The 11227-nt window shown below is 58.0% G+C and overlaps 1 protein-coding gene across 2 annotated transcripts in view; it reads right to left on the bottom strand.

Annotated features, from left to right (window-relative positions):
- Nucleotides 1-5009: 5009 nt before the first annotated feature.
- The window catches only part of IRAK1 (interleukin 1 receptor associated kinase 1), an 8134-nt gene continuing 1916 nt past the window's right edge, over nucleotides 5010-11227 (bottom strand). The window contains exons 1-10 of one of the 2 annotated variants that reach the window (XM_025213761.1): nucleotides 10457-10961; nucleotides 10068-10132; nucleotides 9791-9905; nucleotides 9478-9593; nucleotides 9123-9327; nucleotides 8442-8510; nucleotides 8148-8333; nucleotides 7893-8031; nucleotides 5501-5623; nucleotides 5010-5423 (exon numbers count right to left, since the gene is read on the bottom strand). In XM_025213761.1, the coding sequence (XP_025069546.1) occupies nucleotides 5368-5423; nucleotides 5501-5623; nucleotides 7893-8031; nucleotides 8148-8333; nucleotides 8442-8510; nucleotides 9123-9327; nucleotides 9478-9593; nucleotides 9791-9905; nucleotides 10068-10132; nucleotides 10457-10720 (1338 nt within the window). In that variant the 5' untranslated portion in view covers nucleotides 10721-10961 and the 3' untranslated portion in view covers nucleotides 5010-5367. Of the gene's footprint in view, nucleotides 5424-5500; nucleotides 5624-7872; nucleotides 8032-8147; nucleotides 8334-8441; nucleotides 8511-9122; nucleotides 9328-9477; nucleotides 9594-9790; nucleotides 9906-10067; nucleotides 10133-10456; nucleotides 10962-10999; nucleotides 11110-11186 lie in introns of those variants that run through there. The other variant, XM_025213762.1, reaches the window with a different exon arrangement.

Below are 11227 nucleotides of genomic sequence, written 5' to 3'. Positions count from 1 at the left end.
GCATTTACGCCTCCAATCCCCCCTGCTTTCCCCCCCTCGCCCGCCATAGAGGGGCGACTTCAGAGCCCAGAGTGCGCAGTTGTACGGTTAACCCCATTGGCCATGAGCAGCGCCATCTTGCCACTCCCTGCCCCGCGGCCAGGCTTCTACCCTAAATAAGGTCGATCGTCGTTGGGTTTTTTACCCCCGTCTGCTGCCTCAGTTTCCTCCCAAGTGCCGAGGCCAGCGGGCAGCCCTCCCCCCAAACAGCAACGCTATACTAAGGAGCTAAGCCGGCCATGGGCGCCGCCATTTTGGAGACAGGCTCCGCCCCCTCCCGGCCTCTCCACCCCACACTCCTACCCCCTCCCGGGATTTTACCCTTCTATCGCCCTCACTCTCCCTGCCGCTTGTTGTGCCGGGTTGCCCCCCTCCCCCGACTTTACCTCTTCGCTTCCCTGTCCTGTGCTGAACCACTGTACGGCCCACCCGGAATCATATGGGGGCCGCCATCTTGGCGCGACTAGCTCCCCCCTCGGGACCTCCCTAAACTTCCTCCCCTCCCCCACCCCGCTCCCGCGCTCTTGTCCTCTGAAATCTCCCGCCCAGCTCTGAGGATCTGCCTCCACTGACGTCATGAGGGGAGGGAAGCGGGATGGACAGCAGGCTGGCGCAGGCACCGGCACCGACATCTTGGCGTCGGGCAACCGCGGGCGGAGGCTCCTGTCCTCCAAGTGCTTCCTTCTGCCCCGTGTCACGTGCTTCAAATATGAGTGAATCTAGTTTTGACATTCCCCAAATGCCTGTATGTGCATGCCCCATGGCAAGTAGGAACCCAGATGGCCTCAGCAAATGCCAGGATGAAATACCCCAGCCCGTGGGGCAGCGCCCAGATGTCATGGTCCGAGCCGGCGTCTGGCTGCCCCTGGTCCAATTACCCGGATGCGAGCCCGAGCCACAAGAATCCAAGATGGCGGAGCGCGGGCAAGCCCGGATATCGACAAGATGGTGGCGCACTGGTGGCGTTGCCTCAGGGAGGTGTCCAAGATGGCGGCCCCCTCCGAGACAGACAAGCCAAGATGGCCTTCCTCTATGGGCCGCAAACAAGATGGCGGCCGCAGCCGAGTTCCCGCCCCGGATGCTGCGCCTTGGGTGGAAAGTAAGATGGCGGCGGCGGGCCCCCAAATCCCCGGATGGCGCAAGGGGGAGGAGGGCTTCCAAGATGGCGGCCCGAAAGTTTAGCTGTGGCCGTTTTTCCAAGATGGCGGACGCCACGGCCCCGGATGAGCCGGCTCAAATTGGCTCCCTGTTGTTTACAAGCTGAAAAAAGATCCGCGCGGCATGTCTCGTCCGATGGCGGAGCTGCAGTCGCTCCTTTCCCGCCTGAAAAGGAGGCCCCTGTGCTTGGAAAATCCGCTACATTCCGCGCCTCTTGTGGGCCGCCATTTTGAACCCTTCTTTTCAACCAGGCTCAAAGATGGCGTTGCCCAGTGCCCGGATGTTGGCGGTAGCAGCATTTGCTTTCCTCATGCGCATGTGCCGGCACCCTGTCGACTTTGAATGTGCGCATGCGCCCTTGCTTTGTATTTTGAATAGGGCGCATGTGCATTACCCCCGAACCAAGCACTATTGCGCATCTAGGCGTGGTGGGCGCTGCTCCACGCCTCATTTTATCAGTGGCTACTGTTCAGTTTGTTTGGGTGTATAGCCGGTCTCCGCCCCCTTCCTTTAACGGTCGTTTTAAAATTTCTGGGTGTTGCATCAGCTTGTACCTCCCCCACCGGACACTGTCTAAATCGACCCCCAAAATATATAAAAATATTAAACTAACTCCACTTTATCACGTTTTGCTACAAAGTACTACAATGTTTATTCCACCCTTTTTATGCATATTTTTAAATTTCAGTTTGTGGGTATTTATGTCCAGGCACCAAGATGTCAGCTGGGTTCACCTCAGGGCCAAGATGGCTTGCAGGTGTTGCTCGGTGCTTCATGGCGTTGCTCATGCAAGCACCAAGCTACCTGCTGGGTTTGCTGTGTTACTTAGATGGCAGCTGTGCTCGGGCCAAGATAGCCGCTGTGCTAATACCAGCCTTTGCATCCATGCCATGATGGCAACCACTCTCACACTAGTGCCAAGATGGTGGCTAAAAGAAATGCAAAACTCTAGAATTTTTGGTTCCAAGATGATGGCCCACATTGGCACCATGCCAAGATGGCAGCTGTGGTTGTTGCAGTGGGTTCATCTAGGCCCCGAGATGGTGGCCATACTGCTGTCAAGCCCACTGCTGCTCCAGACCCCCTGGATCAACTCCTTGGGGGAGTGGGATGCTCAAGGGGGTGGATGACTGGGAGGCATATTTGGGGAGGGGAGTCCAAAAATGGCAAGAATTTAGGGAAACTATAGATGGTATCCAGAAGTGGTAGGAATTTGGGGGAGCTACAGGTGGAGTCGGGGGTGTAGGCACCAGGAAGCAGGGAAGGGATGCTTAGAGGTTGCAGTGCATGAAAGGGGGAAACCAGAGCTGGGTGGTAAGAGCTTGGTGTACAAGTGGGGGTAATATGGATAAATGGGATACACTGGCCTCAGGTGCCATGCTTATTCCCCACATGAAATCCCCTCTTCTCACAGCAACTGACCCTGGGGGATTGGGTTGGGTGTATGAGGTTGTGGGTCAAAAGTGGGCATTTATGGGGCTGAGGACTTTGGGTAAGATGCAAGAAGCACCAGCAGGGCTGGAGAAGAGGGGACAGGGGGCTGTGAGTCAGGAATGAGGGGCAGCAGCAGGACTGGGGCTGTGGGTCAGGAGGGAGGGGCATCAGGAGGACTGCGGGCTCCAGGCCTGGAGTGAGGGGTATCACTGGGGTTGGGGGCTGCAGATCAGGAGCAAGGCTGGGGGAGGCAGGTGAGGCTGAAGGACAGCAGAGTGTCTGGTGGGGAAGGGGCTGTGGGTCAGGAGCAAGGCTAGAGTCCCGGGCTAGAGGCTGCAGTTCAAGAGGGAGGGGCATCACTGGGGGCAGTGGGGTGGACAAAGCTCTGCTCAGTTCCCTAGCAGGGCAGGGGTTAACTACTGTACTAGGCAGGGAAGGAGAGGACCTGTCCCAGCCAATGGCATGACAACTCCCTGGGGTCTCGCTCTCTCTCCTTGCACAGGTGGTGGAGACCACTCCTCTTTGGCACACCAGGGTACCATGTGCCCCAGGGACCACAGGGCTGTCTGCCACATGGTTGCTGAGGTTGTCCTGTGGGCAGCTGTGGTGGCCACAATGGCACTAGACAGAGCAGCAGTGGCTGTGGGCTATGAACACCAGGCTGAGAGCCCTGTGGCCTGGCTGCCCCCAGTCTTGCACCTCCCCGCGAACACCCTGGAAAACATTGCCTACCTGGCACTGGCTGCCCTGCGGCCCTGGTCCCCACGGGCCTGGGCACCACCTCCAAAGCCATCTTGGCCCTGGCAGCCTTGGCCCACAGCCCCGTGCAGTGGGTCCAGATGGCCATCTGGGATCAGCAACTGATGCTCCCCATTTTCACTTGAGCTATGGTCTGGTGCCAGACAGCCAAGCAGGGCTGGAAGCTGGACCAGGCCTTGGCTACTGTGGCTGGCTCACTAGAGAGCTATTGGGTGGCACTGGGGCACACACAGGGCATTAAGGCAGCACTAGCCATTCATGTAATGGCTGTGGTAGCCAGAGCCTGGTGGCTGTAGCAAATCCAGGGAAATAGGGCCTTCAGGGTAGTGGCGCTGGCTGATTTTGCAGCCTGCAGGTGTGGGGTTCATAGGATTCCATGTAGCCGATGGCTGCTGGGCCCCCTTCTACAGCCTCAGTGGGTGCTTCTGGTCCAAAGTGTGTGATATGGCCCAGTTCCACTGTGTCTTTTTTTTCTTCACCCCTCTTGGAGCCAGGCAGGGCTATGGGGCCCTGAGCCACACCCCACAGCTGGCCGCATTGTGGGACTGGATGAACACAAATGTGTTACACCCCAGAGACAGCTGAATGCCTGTATCAGATAAGGGGCCCTGTTATACCGAGCCCTGAAGACTCCCTGCCCCGCCCCAGCAAGAGCTGCATCTTGGGACCAGAAAAGAGGCACTTTTATGCCTAGACCACCCCAGAGGCAGCTGGTCTCAAGACCAGACAAACACCAAGATGCTGCACTGCAGAGCTAGCTGCGTCACAGAACTAGGTGTGGGATCCCATTATACCCACCCGAGGTAGCTGAATTGCAGGACAGGATGAATCAGCAGCCCAACAAAGCACGCACCAGTCAGCTGCAGCTCAGGAGTGGAAGATTGGCCCTGTAGTCTCAGCCCCAACCCCAGAACCAGCCATACCCCAGTACTGGACAAGGAGTCCTTATACCCAGCCCTGAAGACCCACCCATGCGCCAGATGCATCTTGGGAAACAGACAAACACTAACCCACTACATCTCAGGACCAGACAAGGGGCCCTGTTCTACTGAGCCCTGAAGACCCACCCCAGAACCAGTTGCATCTTGAGACCGGACAAACAGTGGGACTGGACAAGGAGCCCCCACACTAGTACCCCAACATGCTGCACCCCAGGGCTAGCCATATCCTAGCACTGGGTGGGGAAGCCTGTTATACCCAGAAGCCCCCTCCCAGAGCCAACTGCAGTCTTCTGACCAAGTGAGGAGCCTGGCCTCCCCAGCCCCTACCCCAAAGCTAGCTACACCCAGAAACCCCACCCCAGAGGCCCCTACATCTTGGAACCAGACAAACCAATACCGCAACATGCTGTGCCCCAGAACCAGCTGCATGCAAGCATTGGACATGGGTCACCCATTCAACCTAGCCCCTCAACCCACCTGAGCCAGCTGCATTACAGCATCCCCTGGGAACCAGCCTTCACAGACTCAGCTGCCTCTGTGGGTCCTTGTTATACCCAGCCCCTTCCCCACCCCAGAGCCAGCTTCCTGGGAGGTTCCTATTATACCCAGCACCCACCCCAGAGAAAGCTGCGCGTGCCCAGAGAGAAGCTGCAGCCCTGGATTAAAAAATAAATAAAATCAAATCTACAAAACACTTTATTCTTTTTGGCCTTTCTTGGGGGGGGGATGGATTTGAGAAGGGGGAGACCTATACGACCCCCCCCCATAGCCCCCCAAAACCCGAGTCCTGGGAGGTGAGTGAGTGAGAACTGTGTCCATGGATGGGGGAACCTGGGACAACTCCTGGATGCCTGGGTTCCTCAGGGGTCAGGGGAAGAGGAACAAAGAGGGACCATGGTGTATGGCCCTGGAGAAGACCTGGGACTGTTAGGGGGCAGAGACAGCCTCAGGATGCCTAGGTTCCACAGTGGTACTGAAGAAAACTTAGCAGCTGGTGGGGGCTCCAAAAGTGTGTCAGCACTGAGAACTCCGTCCGTCAGGGACCAACGTCAAAGTCTTCACTCTCCTCAGGCAGCTGGGAGGGGACAGAGCCTGGTGGAAAAGAAGAGAATAGGTCAGAGCGGGGGGTGGGGAGCAGGGATCTCCAAAAGGGGCTGGGAGGAACTCACCATATGGGGGCCCCGAGTCCAGCACCCCCAGGCTGTCAAGGAGACCGTGGTCGTACAATTCCAAGCGCTCCATTATTCGGCGCCGGGCTGGGTTGATGATGACAGCAGGAGGTGGCAAGGGGCCTGCAGGAGAGAGATGGGAATGGGTCAGAGGTCACTGGGAAAAAAAGGCCAAGCTTGGGAAATGCAGGGTGCCATGGCCACAGTTAGTACGGGCTCAGCCAGCCCTGGGGTCAAAGGCATAAGAAGCAGGGTCTGAAGACACTGGTTCCTGTGGTCCTATACCACACAAGGTAGACTGTGGTATAAAAGGTAGCCAGGTGCAGGATGCAAGAAAACAGAAGTCAAACGGCACCGTGGCCCAGGTCAAGGCAAAGAGACGGGGTCATAAGCAAAGGTGCGATTGGGACATTGTCCCGGTGACCTCTGACCCAAAAGGATGAAGTTTGCAACCATGGAGTATTCTAATCATTGGGGGAGGGGGACCAGAGAACAAGACAAGCAGAGGCTGGAAAAGGTAAAGGTCACAGGGAAGTGCTAGGCACATCAAGGAGGTCAGGCACACCAGGGTAGCCTCTGGTCTACGGGCTGGACCTGGTCCTGGCCACAGGCGATGATCTGGTAAGGGGGCTCCAGGTCTTTGACCACCTGGGTGATAGCAATCATCGCTTGCTGGAATTCATCATCCAGCGCAGGGTGACAAGGGCCTGCAGCAAGGTGGTAGCCCTAGACTTCAAGAGGGCCAACTTCAACGAGTTGAGGAGATTGGTGGGAGAGACGCTGGGGTTCTCGAGGGCAGGGGAATTCAGTGCCCAAGATGAGTGGTCGTTCCTTAAGGAGACGATACTCAGGGCCCAAGGGGTGACGATCCCAACAAGAAGCAAGGGGGGGCAAGAGTGCCCAAAAGCCTCCCTGGCTCACCAAGGACATCTGGGAATGCCTGGTTGCCAAAAAGGCGGCGTACACCCGGTGGAAGGGGGGAGGCTATCTCCAAAGAGGAGTATACCTCCACTGCTCAGGCCTGTAGGGAGGCTGTTAGGAAGGCTAAGGTGGACATAGAGCTAGGTCTAGCGTCCAAGATCAAAGATAATAAAAAGTCCTTTTTCAAATATAGAGGGAGGATGAAGAAGTCACCGGGAAATGTGGGGCCCCTTCAAGATACGCTGGGCAATCTGGTGGTTGCACCAGAGAAGCAGACCTCTTTAACAAATTCTTCACCTCTTTTTTTGTGCAGGGACCGGGACTCCCCTACCGTGATTCAAGACAGACTTGAGGGGAACGCCCCAAGACCTAAGGTTGAGGAGGACTGGGTTAGAGTGCTTCTGGAAGGGCTGGACATGTTCAAATCAGCAGGTCCAGATGCTCTCCACCCCAAGGTGTTGAGGGAGCTAGCAGGGCTTATTGCAGGGCCCTTGGCACAGCTTTACAAGCGTTCGTGGTGCTCGGGCCAGGTGCCAGGTGATTTGAAGATAGCCAATGTGGTCCCCATCTTTAAAAAATGGAGGAGGGAGGACCCAGGCAACTATAGGCTTGTCAGTCTTACCTCAATCCTGGGGAAACTCTTTGAGAAGATCATCAAGGAGGCAGAAAGGGATCTTGCAGTCATCATTGATGAACGTGGGCCGACAACACGAGGTCACGGTTGGCAGGGCTAACCGGACCTTAATGCGTATCCACAGGTGCATCTCAAGTAGGGCCAAGGAGGTGATCCTCCCCCTCTACGCGACACTGGTCAGGCTGCAGCTGGAGTACTGTGTCCAGTTCTGGGCACCCCAATTCAAGAGGGATGTGGACAACATTGACAGGGTCCAGAGGAGGACCCACCCCCATGATCCGGGGACAGCAGGGCAGACCCTACAATGAGAGGCTACAGGACCTGAACCTGTTCAGCCTTCACAGGAGAAGGCCGAGGGGGGACCTGATGACTGTCTATAAACTCACTAGGGGGGGGACCAGAAGGGTTTGGGGGAGACCTTGTTTCCCCTAGCGCCCCCCGGGATAACAAGGAATAACGACCACAAGTTGTTGGAGAGTAGGTTTAGATTAGACATCCGTAGGAACTACTTCACAGTTAGGGCAGCTAGGATCTGGAACTGACTTCCAAGGGAAGTGGTGCTGGCTCCTACCCTGGGGGTCTTTCAGAAGCGGCTTGATGCCTACCTGGCTGGGGTCATTTGAGCCCAGTTTTCTTCCTGCCCAGGCAGGGGGTCGGACCTGAAGATCTACAAGGTCCCTTCTGACCCTACTTCTATGATTCTATGGTCAAAGGTTGCTAGGATAACAGGACAGAGATCAAAGGGCTCAGGTCAAGGCGGGGGAGGGAGAGCGGGGAGGTCAAAAGCAGAGAGATCCAAGTGCACCGGAGTTAGGGATCACACCCAGCAGGACTCACTGGAGAAGCTGTCTCCCACTCCTGGCAGGCTGTCGTCACTCTCCTCTGGCTGGTTCTGGGGGTCCACAGGGGAGCGGCAGGGGGGCAGGGCAGGCTCCCAGCACAGGGCCTGCTGCAGGCGCTCCAGCTCCTCATACACCTGGGAGGCAGCGAGTTCAACTGGTGAAGAGAACCCAGGTGTTCGGGCTCCCAGGACCCCCTGCTCCCCACCTAAAGAACCCAGGGGTCTGGGCTCTCCGCCCAGGGAGGCCATACCTGGTCCATGTGGGGGCGCTGCTTGCTGCGGCGATGAAGGCACTGAGCCGCCAGGTGGCCGAGGGAGGTGCTCAGTAGAGGGGGGCAGGGCCCAGCCTGGGAGTCTGCGTAGGCCTGACCCAGCCTGGTGCCCACATCCCTGTCACCCACCCCGGACTCCTCCTCTTCTGCAGCCACCAGGTCTTTCTGTGGGGGAGGGACACTGAGAGGAGGGCTGCAGGTTGGGAGTGAAGGTGACCATGGGGAGAAGGGTGGGGATGGACTGCAGGTCTGGAGGGAGGGGTCGTTTCTCACCAAGTACTTGGTCTGTCCACGTTCGTCCGTCTCCAGTGCCCTCCGACCTGTCAGTGCCTCCAGCAGCACCTAGTTGGGGAGGGGAAGGGAGGGGCTGGGCTGTTAAGCAAGGGTGGGGGTCAGCTCATGCCTCCAGCCCTGTGTTGGGGTGGGACTGAGCCTTGCGGGATTAAGACAAGGGTTCCCTGCCCATCCTCCTGGGACTGCAGGGTGGGGGCGATCCACAGCCCACCCCACAAGGGATTGTGTATACCCTGGGTACTGGACTTTGAGAGCAAAGGATTATGGGTAGTTCTCCAAAGGACTCCGAGTAACAGGGTTTCAGGCAAGGAAGATTAGGCTTGTGCGTAGGACCCACCCTAAAGGCACTCTGGGTAATGGAGTTTGGAGCAATACAGCTAAAAGATTGTGGGTAGAACCATCCCAAAGGTACTCTGGGTAGCGAGGTTTGGAGCAGGGGAGTGAAGGATTGCAGGTAGGACCCACTCAAAAAAAACCACTCTGGTTAGTGAAGTATGGGGGAAGAGAACAAGGGATTGTGGGTATGACATCCCCAAGGCAATCTGTGTAATGGCATCTCAGAGAGGAACAGAGGATTGTGGGTATGATGCTCCCCCAAAAGGCTCTAGGTAATGGGCCTGAGGCAGGAGCATGCTGGGGGTGGGGGTGGAGGGGCCTCACCACACCAAAGCTGTAGGTGTCAATGGCAGGGGAGAGTGCACCAGTCTGCACGTACTCGGGGGGCAGGTAGGCCAGGGTCCCCCGCACTGTGCCCGTACGGCCCAGGGTCCCGCTGCGGCCCCCCCGGCCTCCCCCCACTCCCACCCGTGCCAGCCCGAAGTCACTCAGCCGGGGGGTCAGTGTCTGGTCCAGCAAGATGTTTGAGCTGGAGGGAAGAAAATGGGTGAGACACAGTCCCAGGATACCCCCCCCCCCCGGGACCCAGGGCCCCTCTAGCCCCACCATGTTCCTCATTCCTAACCCCCAGCCCCCACCATCTCAACAATGCCCCTCACTCCTGACCTGCAGCACTCACCTCTTGACATCCCCATGGATGAGACTGGGCACGTCCTGATGGAGGAACTGGACGGCCCGGGCAGCCCCCACCAGTACTGACAGGCGCTGAGGCCACGTTAATGGAGGACGCCCGTCCTGGGCGGGGGGGCACAGAAGAGGGGAGGATTTGGGTGGGGGTGGCACCAGCAGCTGCCCCTGCCCCTTCCACACCCACTCCAGTCAGGACTCAGTCCCACATACCTCCCCAGTGCCCCTCACTCCCAACCTGAAGCTCTCCCCCTGCCAACAGCCCCAAGGGGCTTCTCACTCCTAACCCCCACAGTGGGGGCTACCTGTGGGCGTAGCCGGTCATCCAAGGACCCGTTGGGCATGAAGACGTAGACAAGGCAGAAGTGGCCCCTCTCAGCACAGAACCCAGCCAGTTCCACAATATTCGGGTGCCGGTACCTGGGAGGGGCCCTGGCATTAGCCCAGTGGTGCGTCTTATTCCTGATCCCCATCCCCCCCCAAACATAGCCCCACGGTGCCCCTCACCCCCAACTCCCAGTCCCCCCTACCCCTATCATAGCTCTGCAGTACCCCTTACTCCCAACCTACAGCCCCCCTCACCGCGAGAGCTTCTCCAGCTCTGTGATGAAACTGTTATGGACAAGGTTCCAGTTCAGCTCTGCATCCTGGAGGGCAGGGGGGAAGTTAGTGAGAGAACAGGGGTCACCCTGACTTGGCACTACAAAGGGCTGGGGGGGCGGCGGAGGGGAAAGGAAGAGCAGAAGATGCAAAGGATTCAGGGAAAGATAATGGCTGGTGCAAAGGATGCTGAAAAAAGGGCCTATAGTGGGCAGAGAGGAAGGTCAAGGACTAGAGAGTGCAAAGGATGCTGGGGAGAGGACAGAAAAGAGAGAAGCAGGCAACACAAAGGATGCCTGTAAGGGGCCTATGGATTGGGGAGAAGGTAGAAGATGGGACAGCGCAAAGCATACTGGGAAGCCCCCCCTCACCTCCTTGAGGCGCTTGACAGCACAATCCGTGTGCCGCAGCCGGGCACGGTAGACACAACCAAAGCCACCTTCGCCCACCTTGTGCTGCTCTGAGAAACCGCCCGTGGCCTCCACCAACTCTGCCAGGGGCCATGCCAGGAGACGTGGGGACCCTGGGGGTGGCAGGACCTGGCGGCACAAACACATAGCCCACTCCCTTCCCTGCAGCACAGCATTCTGGGGAATAGGGCAGCAAAGAACTTTCTCCCCTGTCCCAGACCCCATTTACCCAAAGGATTATGGGTAGGACCCACCCCAAAGGACTCTGGGTAATACACCCAGAGCAGGACAGCAAAGGATTATGGTTATAACTGCCACGCCCCACCCCCACCCCCTCCCCAGGATTCTGGGTCAGGAACCCAGGGGCTGAGAGCGCAAAAGATTCAGGAACAGCCCTCCTGAGCCAGAGAGCAAGGCATTCTGGGTACAGCACCCTCACCCCCACCTCTCCTAAAGAACCCAAGGGCCATCCCCCCACACCCCTATTTAGCCCCTCCCCCTTACCTGGCTGAGAAGAGTCACAGGGTCAGGAGAGGTCACGGTGTCATGGCTGCTGGTGCCGAGGAGGCTGCGGGGTGGGGGGCCAGGGAGGGGCTTCGAGAGGCAGGATGGCTCTGGGGGGCAGGGCAGGAAGTCACTGAGGGGGCAGGGCGTGACCCCCACCCTCCCCCAAACCCTGAGAGGCAGTTACCTGGAAGGGGTGGGACTGGCACGGGCAGAGCCTTTGGCGGG

The sequence above is a fragment of the Alligator sinensis genome, unplaced genomic scaffold (genome assembly GCF_000455745.1).
Source record: "Alligator sinensis unplaced genomic scaffold, ASM45574v1 scaffold137_1, whole genome shotgun sequence".
Lineage (NCBI taxonomy): Eukaryota > Metazoa > Chordata > Crocodylia > Alligatoridae > Alligator > Alligator sinensis.
This window is presented reverse-complemented; position numbering and strand designations above follow the sequence as displayed.